The 15,655-nt window shown below is 41.5% G+C and overlaps 1 protein-coding gene across 4 annotated transcripts in view; it reads left to right on the forward strand.

Moving 5' to 3' along the window:
- Positions 1 to 15,655, forward strand: part of SUGCT (succinyl-CoA:glutarate-CoA transferase) — an 827,778-nt gene that overhangs the window by 584,838 nt on the left and 227,285 nt on the right. For all 4 annotated transcript variants that reach the window (XM_067042878.1, XM_067042879.1, XM_067042881.1 and 1 more), the window contains one exon: positions 3,848 to 3,911. In XM_067042878.1, the coding sequence (XP_066898979.1) occupies positions 3,848 to 3,911 (64 nt within the window). The remainder of the gene's footprint in view (positions 1 to 3,847; positions 3,912 to 15,655) is intronic.

The following is a 15,655-nucleotide window of genomic DNA, read 5'->3' on the forward strand; positions in this document are numbered from 1 at the left end:
ATTCTATTCTTGTCAAGAATAGGCTATTGAAATTTCAAGAAGAAATGAAATTTAGAAGAGCTACCAATCCATGAAAGATCGAAGGAGGATAAAATGTGTAAGAGAAGGACAAAATCCACATCAGAGTTCTTGGGAAGGCCCCTTGCCTTATTTTAAAGTAACGAATTATGAAACAAAGAATATCCTGAATGGCCAGACTGTGATTCCAGGCATGAAATTTCCTTCAAGGAAGATGGCAGTTTGAGGTCCCTAAGGCTGAGGTCCCCATTCCGTTGTTAATGGTCAGAAAAAGAAGCACTTTACATTTGAATTTCTTGGTTAACGTAGTAGAGAATGGGGCATTGCACCTGGATGAGAAAAGGAAAAGGAAACATGTAGTAACTATTCCCAAAGAAATGTCATACAAATGGTGACAAGGGGCAGTTCCTGCATTTCCAGTGAAGTTAGGATGCGACACAGACCTGAAGTGCATGGGGAGAGAGTTATGTTAAAATCCAGACAGGCTGCCTGGGTTCTGAGATTCTTGAATATGTTATGAAGCAGAGCAGGACTTGTCCCACAAACAAGGCTGGAGAGTTTTCCAGGGTTCCGAGTCATCAGGCAGGGTTTCCAGGGACAGCAGTGCCACAGCCTCAGTTGTTCTGAGATAATCTGACATGATTCATGAAGAAAGCCAATGGAATTTGATGGACCTCAGACTTCACATAAAAAGGTGGGTGGCAACCAAGCAGGGAGAGAAGTCAATTCTTTCTGAAGATGGGAGCTCAGACTAGCCCATTTGCCTCATAATTGTATAAAATACTACAGCAAATGAGAGGCTGCAGTTACCTTCCTTTCAAGCGTAAGAAGAATTTGCGTTTCTGCTTAAAACTGAACAATTGTCAACGCAAAGGAATTGATCCAGTTAGATAAGAAAGTTTCATGTTGGGAATATCACCTATAGACAGCAGTGAGGGTTAGAGCTGAAGGAACTACACTCCTTAAGCTGCTTCCATGAAAAACTTCAATCAACTGCTAGCTTTTGCTTTACAAACTTTGATGTATGTCCCTTGACCTTTAACAACTACCCCTTCAGGTTTGACACTTAACGTTTGCTACATGATTAAAATTCAGCGTTAATTAATTTTAACACTATCAGTTAAGTTATATTTAGCTGAGAACACTCACTTTTGTCTTTTGTGAGTAGCACTGCAGCGTTATTACAAAGAGGTAGTCAGGAGGGCAACAGAGATACGAGAAGAGAAGAATGATTCAGTGTGCAGATAATTGTTTCGAGTGAAATTTAGCGTGGTATTTTTGTTCCTGTCCTCAGTAGAACTGAGATTTAGCACCTCGCGTTGGCTTTTAGCCCTCACCCCCACGAAGGAGGAGGCTGTGCTGGGCGGGTGCTGAGAATGAGGTACACCAGAATTAAATTATAGCACAGCTCGAACACCGGCAAGAATTTTCTCTGGCCAGCTCTTGGGTGCAAAGCTGGCAATTCCAAAAGAAAGGCAAGGCATCCCTAGAAAGATCTCCTTAGGGTGTGGCGTCACGCTTAATAGGGAGGTTTGACATGGTCACGTAAAGAGCGTCACCCCCAAAGTGGTGACCACTGCCAAAGAAGACAGTGGAAGCCACTGTCTTTATTATTTAATATTATTTAATATTTAATATTAAATATTTAAATATTATTTAATATTTAGCCATAGCAGAGTTACAGTTCTAACCTTAAAATGTCATCCGGGAGGTTGTTGTATGGATGGCTTATTCCATAACGTGGCCAATAAGCCCAACAGAAATGGATAAAAGCCAAGAAATGTGTCCTCTCTCCCTGAGTATTCCAAGTGAGAAAACATTTTTATTGGTTTATTTATTTCATGCTCTTTTGCTGTGTGGAAAGATTATGATAAGGATAGGGATGTGCAGATCTTCCTTTTACCTGAGGCTCAAAATGCTAGAGAACCATTACTACTGCTACTCTTTGGGATATTAGCATGAAATTGTGGTCCACAAGTTCACTGGGCCACTGAAATACCTCTTTGTATGGAGCAGGAAGAGAGAAGCTCTGCACTTGGTAGGTAGTGCAGGTGAAGCACTGTTCATATGTAAGTCACCCATAGGTGTTTCACTGAAGATCCAGTAGTAGTAATAAAAAAACTGAATTTGGGGGTTCTTTGAGACAGTATACTCAGGTAGCCTCCAGTTGTTAAAAACTAAACTAACAAAAGAAGACAGCTTTGTAGCATTTTCATTTGTGTATCACAGAACATTTTGCCTCCAGTAACTCATGTTTTATGTTCTAGAATCTAGTTCCATACCCTCATCTCATCCTTTACCTACAGCTGGAGGGCACTTGATCTCTGGCAGATTTTCTTTTCCTGCCCATCCCCTGGGAAAAACTACAGCCAAGGATTTCTGTAGTTTAAAGGATTTAAACTTCAGTGCCAAGGATTTAAGTAGCTCTGTTTCAGTAGCTGAGCAGTTCAGCATCAAGTCACGTTTCTGTTGGTTGGTCTCTGCTAGAATGTCCCTGTCCTAGTAACTGCCTTGAGTCTTAACCCAGAGGTCAAGTCTACCTTGTGTTCTTGATGGGACACCAAATACCTATTTTGGTCCAATGCATGAGATCAAATCAGCCGTCTAGGATGGGGTTCCTGGCTTTTTGTTTTCTCAGCTGTCTCCATCCCCCTGACTCCAGGGTAGTGGAGTCCTACTTATGAAACCTAGTCTTATGAGTAAGGTCTTGTTACCACTGAGAACATCTCTGGTTTCAGTCTCCTGCTCAGGCCTCTGACCTGGTCCTACTCTGTACTCCCTGTCAGCTGTCTCTGCTCATTGCTTGTCACAGCAGCTCTGATCTGTCTACTTCCCACAGTCACTGGGCCTTCTGGATACTCTGATTCACCTTTCAAACTGGACTGACTTCCCACCCCTTCCACTGAATAAACTTCCAGGGCTCCTCTGTTCCAGTTCCTGGTTCCTCCCATCCTGTCCTTCTGCAGTTGACCTTGGCCCAGTCCTGCTATGAGGTCATGCAGGAAAAGGCTGAGCTTTAATATTCAGAGGATCAAGCATAGATGAAAGGGGGGAAATCATACCCTGTGTTCAGGAGCAAATACCATTTTTAAGGGTGGGAAGACTTTATAAAAGTCAAGTTTGCTAGCCCTTGAGTCTTCTAATTCTTTTTGGCTTCACTGGGTTTAATATAAGATGGAAACATTTTAACCTCAAATATTTACTTTCGGGCTTCCCTGGTGGCGCAGTGGTTGAGAGTCCGCCTGCCGATGCAGGGGACATGGGTTCGTGCCCCGGTCCGGGAAGATCCCACATGCCGTGGAGCGGCTGCACCCGTCAGCCGTGGCCGCTGAGCCTGTGCGTCCGGAGCCTGTGCTCCGCAACGGGAGAGGCCACAACAGTGAAAGGCCCGCATACCGCAAAAAAAAAAAAAAAAAAAAAAAAAAAAATTACTTTCAAAGTAACATTTCAAGTGAGAGAGTAGCATGGACATATATACACTACCAAATGAAAAATAGGTAGCTAGTGGGAAGCAGCTGTATTGCATGGGGAGATCAGCTCGGTGCTTTGTGACCACCTAGAGGGGTGGGATTGGGACGCTGGGAGGGAGACGCAAGAGGGAGGGGATATGGGGATATATGTATACATATAGCTGATTTACTGTGTTATACAGCAGAAACTAACACACCATTGTAAAGCAATTATAGTCCAGTAAGGATGTTAAAAAAAAAAAATCTGTGTTTTGCAATATCTTTCTTCAATGGATTGAACAGGTGGCTTTGCATATTCCTTGAGATTGAAGATAATTTTACTTTGTAAGTTATTTTTCTCTCTGTTTTTACATTTTAAGGTGTTGCACAATGGCCTCGTTATGGAGATGAAACATCCGACTGTGGGGAAGATATCAGTCCCAGGTTTGAAAATTTTTATTTTTCTTAACTCCTTCCTTCATGAACTTGTTCCCTGTGCTGATTACTGCAGGTAGCTGATGACCCTCCAAACCACTTGTCAAGACATTATCTAAACTTTTCGTTTTGGGTAAAAGGGGAACCCTAGAATCACACCCACAAGTGTGTTTGCTGAGGCTTTGGACTTGTGTCTTCACTCTGATCGTCTCGGTGACAAAAAATGCTTATATTACCTAACTCCATTCTGTGGAATCACGTACTCACACAAGTGCTTTATGGCCAACAGAGAGATGGCGATAGATGTGGAAAATGTTCTGAAATTATGCTTGGTTCGTATGAGAATGAGAAAGAAAGCCAGGCACCATAGAGGTGGTGTCCAAGCAAGGCTACCGACTGCTCAGGGCAGGGCTTTTTTTTTCTTTTTCTTTTTCTTTTTTTTCTGAACTGTGGTTTAAGATATGGATCTTAGCTTTGTCGATCAAGAAACTAAATGTTTTCAGTAAACTCAGAATATGTTGAATTTTTGTAACTTGACTCATATCAAACAAACTCACTGAAGACATTTTGGCCTTAAGCCAAAATGCCAGGTTTTTCACTTCTAGGGAGAAACCTCAGGTCTGACTCTCAGAGCATCCAAACTGTAGTGAGGGCTTATGATTGACCTATTGGCCCCAACAGACTGCACTTCTCTAGTGATCGTGACATTACCGTTCCTCAGATCTGCTGTCTCTACTCTGGCCGTTGCTAGAAAGACACTCCACATTCCTGTCCATTGCATCCCTATTTTCTAGGCTATACACAAATCATACACTTTTTTTTTTCTCTTCTTCTGACAGAGAGTAAGGAAATTAGTTAGAATGTAACTTTGGTCATTGTTTTCCTGAAACTATATCCTGGTCGCCTTGCTTGAAATTTGGGTATTTCCCAAATCCCTCAGTCACGTCTGTCAAATGACATACGTATTTACTTCTATAGGTATCAGATCTCATTTCTTGAATAACTGCTATTGTTAAGTTGGTTGTGGGTATAACCTAATTGTAAGATTTGGGATCAGCTGGATAATAATGTCCTAGAACAGATCAGATCATGGCCACTGGCCAACAAAAAGAATGAGAGGAAGGAAGTATGATGAATGAAGCAAACTGAAGGAGAAAGTTCTGATATTCAGGAGTATAAGGAATGTTATACATGAATTAAGGGAGGTAACTAAGAGAGAGAGCAGGTATACGCATATCAGAAACTGGGATCACATGTTAACAGGGAAATGCTGTTATATGGCATAGAAAAGCAGTGGAAAAAAAGCATGTTGATAAAAGCTAAGAAAGTCATTTATTCATTTATATTATTGAGTATGTACTATGTGCCAGGCTCTGGGTCCTGGGAATGCAAAAATAAACCAGGCAACTTGGCCCTTGGCCACATGAAGCTCATACTCAATGGAAAGTCATATAATAAAAGCAACCAACAAATGTTCCTGAACTGTTAAGTCATGATAAGTGCAAAGGAGGGGAATGAACAGTGTGCATCATAGAGAGTAACGGGGACACAGGGACCTGTGATAGTTTTGGTTGATCAGAAAAAACCTCTCTGAGAGGATGACTTGGACCCTGAGAACTGAAGGAGAGTTCAAAGTTGGCATTGAAGAGTAGGGGAAGAGCAGAGGGGCCAGCTTATGAGACGCCTCTGAGGTGGGAAAGAGCGGGGTACACTTTAAACGAGAGCGGAAAGTGAGGGAAGATTTCTCCAAAGAACACGTACAGATGGCCAAGAGGCACATGAAAAGATGCTCAACATCACTAAGAGAAATGCAAAACCACAATGAGGTATTATCTCTCACCAGTCAGAATAGCCATCATCAAAATATCTACAAACAATAAATGCTGGAGAGGGTGTGGAGAAAAGGGAACCCTTTTGCACTGTTGGTGGGAATGTAAATTAGTGCAGCCACTGTGGAGAACAGTTTGGAGGTTCCTTAGAAACCTAAAAATAGAACTACCATGCAACCCACCAGTCCCACTCCTGGGCATATACCCTGAGAAAACCATAATTCAAAAAGAGTCATGTACCACAATGTTCACTGCAGCTCTATTTACAATAGCCAGGACATGGAAGCAACCTAAGTGTCCATCGACAGATGAATGGATAAAGAAGATGTGGCACATATATACAATGGAATATTACTCAGCCATAAAAAAAGAATGAAATTGAGTTATTTGTAGTGAGGTGGATGGACCTAGAGGCTGTCATACAGAGTGAAGTAAGTCAGAAAGAGAAAAACAAATACCGTATGCTAACTCACATATATGGAATCTGAAAAAATGGTACTGATGAACCTAGTGGCAGGGCAGGAATAAAGATGCAGACGTAGAGAAAGGACTTGAGGACACGGTGGGGAAGGGGAAGCTGGGACAAAGTGGGAGAGTAGCATTGACATATATACACTACCAAATGTAAAATAGATAGCTAGTGAGAAGCAGCGCATAGCACGGGGAGATCAGCTTGATGCTTTGTGACGACCTTAGAGGGGTGGGATAAGGAGGGTGGGAGGGAGACGCAAGAGGGAGGGGATACGGGGACATGTGTATGCGTATGGCTGATTCACTTTGTTTGTTGTACAGCAGAAACTAACACAACATTGTAAAGCAATTATACTCCAATAAAGGTAAAAAAATTAAAAATTAAAAAATAAATAGGTAGTGAGGAAAGAGGGGCAGGCATGGAGACTGAAGAGAGAAGCAGAGCCTCAAGGCCCCACTAGGTTTAGTTTACTCTAGTTTTAAGCAGAGGAGTGAAATGACACAACTTGTAACTTAAAGCAGGGAGTCAAGTTAGGAAGTTATTACAAGACTTCAGGTGACAGTCGACATCTGAAATTAAGGACATGGTAATAGTGAGAAAGAGAAGGGGGTAGTCAAAGCAAAAAATGTGATCGTACTGCTTTCAGTATGAGAAGACTTTAAAAAGCATTTTGTCCAGTAGTTTTAAACTTTAATTTTTAAACAGTGGAACTGATTTCTCAAATGAAGTCTAACTATCTAAAACAGATCAAAGTCGAATTTTGCAATTGATAATTTAGCACTCCAACTCTTTACCTTTTTTCCCCTGCTTTCATCATGCTATACTCCTCCAAACACCTCTTTGGAACCATGGGTCCCTAAAGAATAATTCAAGAACCACTGGTCTAACTTAATTCCACAAGTTTACAGATTAGGTCATATCACATTGATATCCCCAACACATGAGAGAATAAGGTAAACATTTGAAAGTTGATAACAGTTATTAGCATGATAGTAAGGAAAAAAGTAAGTCAGAGGCCAACCTAGAATGAACTCATTGGATGTAACTCTCTATCAGTCAGATGTGCATTTGCTGACTTTCCTTGGTAAATAAATCAACAATCAATCAAGAAGGAAATATTTTTTCAGACTCCTAAAGGAGAATGCATACCTCTTTTGCTCACTTTAACGTATAAGTGTATCAGTTAGCTATTCTCACAATAATGCTGTGTAACAAATAACCACAAAAAAATCTCAGTAACATTCAGGCATAAGCATTTATTTACTCTGTGCATGTGGATTGGATGGTAGATGACTGATCTAGGCTGGACTTGCCTGGGTGGCTTTGCTTCTAGATGCAGGTCTGGCTGGACTTGGCTCCAGTGTGAGTTAGGCCCAGTTCTGCCCTATGTGCCTCTCATTTCTTCTCATGGCAAGGCCAGAAGAGCAAGAAGGCAAACAGAAACCCCAATGCCACTTAAGAGCTTTTGCAGAACTAACAGACCCTTCTGCCCACAACTCATTGGCCAAAGCAAGTGTTAGGCTATATGGGGTTGGGGAAAATATATCTCTCTTTTTAAGAGAAACTGTAAAGTTACATGGTGAAGGCATGAGCAGAGGGAGGGGTAAATAACTAGGGCCCAAAACTCAATTTACTACAATATAATTCTCAGGTCTACAGCAATCCTTTCTTAATCTGCTTTTGGAAATTTTTATTTTTGTTTCTTTAATTTTTATAGGGCTTAGGCATCTTTTTGGTATGTCTATCTTGATGACTGACCTTATATTCTCTCTATAGAATTACCAACAAAGGAAGTCTCAGATGTGAGATGAAATGGATATGTTTAGATTGGTTTTGGAATTAGTATCTGAGTATCTTTTGAGGGCAGCACATCTGGACTCCCCATGAAAGGGAGAGACAATTCTGCTCATAGACATAAGATAAGAAGTTGCTATTGTATCTCCTAATTCAGTGTATCCCAGTAAGAGACCACTCAGACAGGATGAGATATTAAATGCAAAGAGAATTTAATCATTAAATAATTTAAAATTTTCCTGTGATTTGTTCTTTTCATTGATATTATTTACGGATGATAGTTCCGCCTTTCTTTGTAAGGAATGTCCTCACTGGGAACCTCATGAATGCTGTAGAAATAACTCAGATTCTCACACAATGCCTCAGTGAGGCGAATCTGCCAAAACAGAAAAGGTGGGTGGAGTTAAAAGTGGTGTTTATGCTGCACTGTTTTCTAGTTAGCCAGTGGACACACATTTTTGGATTCATTAAGTGTAGTTCTGCTGATTTACATATATGTCTGCATCTTTATATTGACAGTGAAAATCATAATTAAAACTACTTATTTATATTACCTTTGTTATTAATGAATCTCTTGTGAACAGTACTGAATTTTCTACATGTTGCACTAATTTGCCTGAAGGATTTTCCATCTTAGTCACTATGAGAAATTTGTCTCTTGGAGAACAGTATTTATGGCACCTTTTTTAGAGATGTGTAAATCCACAGCATTCCCTCAGATTCTCACGTTAGAGTTCCTGTATAGGAGAGTGCTAATTGATTAAAATCTTAAAGGTGCTTGTCCACCAATGTTGAAGATACTTTGAACAGGAATAGGAAATTATTGACCTCTTCAAAATTTCTTTTTGCTACTTAAATAATTATTGTCAGCACTTAATACATTGTTCCAATATTTGTAACCATTACGAATATGAAAATAATAAAGGAAGTAGTATAGTCCAAACGATCTCCTTTATTAATTTATGTCTATTGTAATCGTTTCCCACCACCTCCAATCTCTAGTAAACAGTTAAGAAAGAAATTTCATTTGTGTATATACGTGTCATAGTTAAAGCATGCAAGCTAGTTAATAGTCATGAATTATCTCTAAATATGGGATGTAGTTCTGCTAATACTATCATTCTTTTTTCAAACATTGTTTATTAAGCTACTGTCTCGTTTGACCTTTAAATCCTATTTTACAGTTAAAGGTAGAAAGATACAAAGAAAACTAGTTATTAATTGGAGTATAAATGGGAAGATACATCCTATCTCTCTTTGCCCAGCTTAAGTAATCTGGTGTTCTGTGGGTCCCTGGCGAGTGGAGTAGACATCAGTCAGTAGTTTTAGCTCACCGTTCGTTTAGTGACAGAAGTGTCAGCACGGTGGACACAGTCTACTAATTTGCTCATAATAAACTAAGGTAACCTGGTTGAGCGCTAAAACCTTAAACACTCACACACACAGCTTAACTCACTAAACCTACCATGTCCCATACGTTATATGAAGCTCTGGTGTTAGGGTTGTACCCAGGACGGGCCCAGTCACTCATGGAGCTTACAGTTTGCCAGGGAATTTTTTTGTTATTCTGAATAATAAATTCAGAAAAGTGAGATGGGCGTTTCCATGGAGAACCAGAGGCAACAGCAGGATGTCCTGAAAGCACAGATGAGGGAGACCTCACCTAGAGCCTGGGATCCGGAGAGGTGTCCCTGAGAATGAAATGTGAGCAGACACGTGACCTCCGACCAGTTGTCAGCTGGGCCAAACTGGTGTGGGCTGAGGGAGGGACGGGGAGGTGCTGAGCGTGGTGCTGGAGGAGCTGAGAAGGGGCAGGAATGGAGATGACCCTGGAGAGGTAGCCAGAGGCCAGGAGAATGAGACCTGAAAGAGATCTATTTTACTTCTTTAGTTTGTTTCCAGTTTGAAGCACATATACTAAATGGACTGACCACCTAGTCTCTTGCATGGTTATAGATCTTCCTCTTCTGTGCCATACACGCCCTCAGCTTTCCCCGTTACTTTTAGCTCTCTGTCCCCTCTACATAGAAAATTAGATGATGCTTCTGAAATCACAAATCCTCAAAGTTTAGTTAAATCTCGATAATGGATAACAGCAATGGGGGAAGCTGTCACAAATCTTACTAGGGAAAAAGACAAATTAAAGAGGCACAAGAGTTTCAGCTTATCTTCCTCCATAAAGTTTAAATATGTTGGTTCTCATAAGGAATTCTAAGTAAAACCAATCTGAGAGTGAAAGGTGAGATAAGTTATTCCTTCCAGGTAGAAAAATCTTTCAGATGACAACAGGAAGAGTGTGTCAAGTTTTCACATTGTGTATAGTGCATAATCTATGTTTTAGAAAGAGCATACTCCTTCAGGGACCAGGCTAAGCTGTAAAAAAGAGGAAAGAGATGAAAAGAAGGGTCTACAGTCTGTCAACAGAATGAGAGAGAGCTGGCAGGGAAGTGGATTTTCAAATAGACTAGCCATGGTACTTCCCGAAGTCCTCAATTATTTTTAACTTGATTAAACCCTTAACCCACAGCAATGCCCTGAGAGTTAAATAAATCAGCATATTCTCAGGTGATTTGACAGAGTGCCTGCAGCCTTCCCTGGAAATCCCATTCCCACGAGGCGGGGTCATAGACATTGTTACCGTTCAGTGAGAAATGAATAGCCAGAGTGACTTCCCTTCCTAGGAGAGCTGGGGGGGAAACAGGAGGAGTGAATAGCATTCCCAGGAATGTCTTTCCATCAGGAACTGGAGAAGCCCTAAGAGCCAAGTTACCATCGCTGATAGGACTTAGGGGTCTCCATCAACGATGCTTATCTGTGCCATGAGGAAGAAATATTCCGTGAGAGCTGGACTTTCACGCTCAGGGAATTCACATTCCTGTTACTCGGGACTGGGAAGGAGGCCAAGATCTCAGTTGTTCCTCTTCAACCATCTTCATCAACCTAGGCGCTACGATAAGTGCATCTGTCCAAAAGGCCAGAAACTCATGTTCCAAATCAGTCCTAAGTAATCAGTTAAGTTCTGGGGTGCAGAGCTGTTTTCACTATTAGAAATTCATATTTCTAAATATGGCTAAAGAATTTTCCTGGGTGCATACTTAGCTGGACTTCTACATTGTTTGGGGTGTTTTCTCAAGTATCACTATGCAGAATTATCCTTGAGGTTAGAGGTGTATCTGACATCATCTGAGTGGACCACTGAATGTCACCCCAAACATAGAAATCAAAGCAAAATATAAACAAAAATAAAAAGCCACAGGAAGCACAGGAGGAGTGGAAGCCTCAACAATGGTAAAGCATTTTTTGTCATTTTCCTCTTAGAAGGTGGAACAGACATTTTCTGGGATCAGTTCTTGAGTCCTTGCTGTATTCGCCGCGGCCAGCTTTCATTGGGTACCCAGAGAAGTCTTTTTCTGGATCTAATTTAAATACTGACTTGATGCTAGATCTTTAAAGAATAAATTAATGAAATGTAAGTAAGCATGTAAACTGGGTGGAGAAGTAGAATCGGATACTATGTAATAGCTAAATGCAAAAGGCTTGAAATTATCTTCCAGTTTGGACCTCTGTGTTGTGGAATTAACTTGGATAATTAGGAAGTGACATTAACTTTGCCTCCAAGTGGGCTTCAGCCGGGAGGAGTTGCTTGACCTCATTGCCAGGTTTATTTAGGGTGGGAGAAGGGGTCATTTTAGTCCTCTCTGAGAGAGGAATGGCTTTGCTGTCCTCCAGCATTGCTAGGCAGGGACTCTGTGGTCCATGAAGAGATGACAAGTGGACTGAATCCCAGGGGAAAATTGTTTGCTTTAAATATGTTTCCTTAAGATGTCAAGATTTACTCCTGTTAAGAAGACTTAGCCAGAGAAAATATCAGTAGAGTTAGCTATCTTCTTACTTCAAAGGATTATAGTTTAATTTTGGCGAGGCACACACTGTATTAGTAAGTGTTGGTGGAGGTGAAGAAATGGTAGTAAAAGGGTTAAATAAGAACCTTCAGATATTCTAACCTAACCGAGGGGTCATGTGCAATATCCCACTTATGCCATCAGCTCCAAACCTTGAGGACTTATTTGGCATTGAGCTGGGTCTTGAAATTCATTGCTTATCTCCTTTTCAGCAGGAGCGAATGCTGTCTTCTCTGTGTTAGCTGTGCACCGACCTTTTGGGGACCGTATCCCCCTATAGTCATATCTTTATCCGGTATGGCATTAGCAGTCACCGTGTCCCTGGGCTTATCCTTTGCGTAAGATTAGGCCACTGCCTAGCGGGGGAGGGATGAGGGGCCTTGAAATGCTTCCCAACTTGTCCTTCATCGGAGCATCCTGTAAGTCACGGTGGCCATGTGACTCTCAGGGTGGGTGACCCGTTAGTCGAAACTGCTCAGAGCCCTGTGTCTGTTGAAAGTGTTCCGGTGAACCCTCTTCTCCAGCTTCTTGCAAGAAGCCATTTGCTTTTCAAGCAATTAAGAGAAAACCTAATTTTCATTAGATTAAAAATGAAAATAAAGGTAGCACAAGACATTTGGGGGATTTCAGAAGAGTGTATAGTGAGATAAAGGCATCAACAAGATGCCGCAGCCACAAAAAAGCTAGAGAAATACCACCCCACATAGACTTAAAGAATATCCTCAACAGTTTATTTACCTCCCATAAACTCTTCGTAAACTGCATTCTCTTTGTTGCTGGGCCTTCAAGTTGATACGTGAACTTAAGTAACTGACTTCACCTTTTAGTGCCTTGTCTTGCTTTGATGAGATTGATTTTTGCATTCTTTCCGTTTAAAGGAAAAATGTAATTTACAATACTGCATATAAGGTCTTTTGTGAATAGATTTTAATAGCTTCATTGCCGTGGAACATTCAGATTTGAAAAAGGGAATGTAAGTGAACATCTGTTGAATACTCTTTCTCTCTCTCTCTCTCTCTCTCTCTATATATATATATATATATATATATATGAGCCCTTTATGCATACGATTTGTTTAATCTCTAGGAAAATTCAGTAAGCCATACATTATTACATCCATTTTACAGTTGAGAAAATTGAGACTTGCTAAGTGTTGCAGTACCAATGGGAACCCAGATCTGAGTACCTCTGAAATCTGTCCTCTTTTTCCTATTTTCTACTGTCTCCTAAAGTTGAGCCCAAAAGGAAGGTTGAGCCAGTTATTGAGTTTTTTATCTTACAACTTTAATCTCTAGTCTAAAGGCTGATTAACATATTTTAAATGTTTCATTTAAAGAGGAGCGTGGAAATTTATTTAAGAATGTTAAAATTCAGGAATTTAACCTTCGATTGAGCCTCCATCCTTTGGGGATTAAGTTTGGTTTCTAGTCTATTATTGTGTTTCTATGAAGAAAAAAAGCCATCAGAAAATATATTGTTAGGCCATTTCAATATTCTCAAGAGCATATAAGTGTAAATGCACCAAAACATGTGGATTACATTTCCCTCAAGTTGTGCTGTTTCCACACATTAACAGAAAAGCAGTTTGAAAGGGGTGGGGGAAAGAAAAATATTTGGGACATATATGCAGGTTTCAATCATCAAAAGACCCGTGATGTTAAGCTGCCACGCTGACTTACCCAGATTTCTCATCTTTGCAGTGATCTTTCTGTGGCACTGGTACTACGTGGGCAAATTTCTTCTTGCTCACTGGGGGCTGGTTTTATTTTCAAGTTAAAGCCAGTTCCCTCCAAGCAACTTTAATTAACCTGCAGACAGTGTTGTGCTGGTACAAGAACGTTACAGTGATATTTTTTCCAAGTGAGTGGTTGATACTATGGCCAGAGCAAGAATTTAAAAGTTAGGGACTTGCCTGGCGGTCCAGTGGGTAAGACTCAGTGCTTCCACTGCAGCGGGCACGGGTTTGATCCCTGGCTGGGAAACTAAGATCCTTCGTGCCACACGGTGCTGCCAAAAAAAAAAAAAAAATTAGTGACAAATTCTGTACGATTCCACTTATATGAGGGACCTAGAGTAGTTAAATTCATAGAGACAGAAAGTAGAAGGGTGGTTCCACAGGTCTGGGTGCGGGAAGAATGGAGAGTTAGGGTTTAATGGGTGAAAAGTCTGAGTTGGGGAAGATGGAAAAGTTCTGGAGATGATGGTGGTGACGGTCACACAATGGTGTGAATGTGCTTAATGCCACTGAATTGCACACGTGAGAAAATGTTGAAATGATGAATTTTGTGTTATATATATTACCGCAATAAAATATATGATAACTAGAAAAAATTAGCTAACTTCTATGCCGTTTTCCCATGTGCATGGGGCGTATATGTGTGGTGTAGAGAGGAGTGCATTTAGGCTCCGTCAGGGAGACCCGACTACAAACTCAGCTCTGCCAGAAATGGTTGGCGATACTAGGCATTCCTGATCAGCCTTCCTGACCTGTCTCAGTGACGTCTGTCTTCTCTGCAGTATGGAGATCAAACCCTTAGGATAATTACGATAATAAATAACAATACGCGCCAAGGACCCAGCACGTAGGAGTAAGTGGAAACACGTTGCAGGTAATAAATAAACTCTCAGCAGGGTCTACAGTAGCCACAACTCTTGAGGGAAAATAAAACTAGCCACATTATTAGTTATTTTTCAAACATGGGACATTGAAATAATCGTGCATATTTCTCTAAGAAATACAGTAAAACAGATCATTCTTTCATTGAACATTGATCTAGTATCTACTCTGTGCCAAGTGCTGACTGACAAGGAGCTTGTCTAATGGGGCGTTTGACAGTGACCGATCAAATGAAATGCAGTGGGGACCGGGGAACCTTGGACCGTCGCTGCCAGATATGTGTGCAGGGCCAAGCCAGCTTTGAAGCTCTCGGATAAATGTGTCGTACACAGCGTCGGTGGAGACCACGGCGGTGTGACAGCATCCTCCAGAAACAGCACTGTGCCAGACAGATTGTGCAGGTGAAAATGATTCAGAGACTGCAGATGAGAATGTAACAGCTTGTTTAGGGGGAATGAGCGCAAGACCACAAAATGGTGCAGCATCTCCAACACACACCCTGCACACGCTGCAGCTTCTTGACGTCCTCATAGTCGTCTCACCAAGAAATGACTGTCTTGTCCAACGCCTTTGGGAAACTGCCTTAAACACAGGTCCGCGGATTTTCTTTACCTTGGCATGTCTCAGATCCACGAGCGTTCTGAGATAGCTTTGAGTCTCCAAGAGGGAGATGTTGTGTTTCCTGAAGTTATTTGACAGTGGTGCCCTTTTCTTTCCAGAGCTCTTACTCAGATCCCATGGAAAAGCGTTTTGTGGGTCACTTCACTGAGCGCATGGAACAGGTTGTAACGGTCATTCACTGGAGAAATGGGCCAGTTGACGCTAACGAAAGGGTAGGGAAGCCAACACAGAAAGCTGCCCATCTTCTGAGGATCAGAAGTTTTTCCTGTTTCTTAGCTCAAGGGACCAAGGGTCCTGAAGAATATCAGGAGGGGTTTCTTTCTCCTGTGAGGGCTGAGCCCCCACGAACAGCGGGCAGGAGAGGGTCAGCCAGGAGCACGGCCACGGGGCTGGCTGGGCGGCTGGGTGGCTGTAGTGGGTGTGGGGCACCTTTACTTCAAGCTGGTGCAGCCTCCGCCCATGAGAGCCTTGCGCAAAGGCATTACCAATGGACATGGATGGAGGGCAACACCGAAGTG

This window comes from Kogia breviceps, chromosome 9, assembly GCF_026419965.1.
Source record: "Kogia breviceps isolate mKogBre1 chromosome 9, mKogBre1 haplotype 1, whole genome shotgun sequence".
In the NCBI taxonomy this organism is placed as follows: domain Eukaryota; kingdom Metazoa; phylum Chordata; class Mammalia; order Artiodactyla; family Physeteridae; genus Kogia; species Kogia breviceps.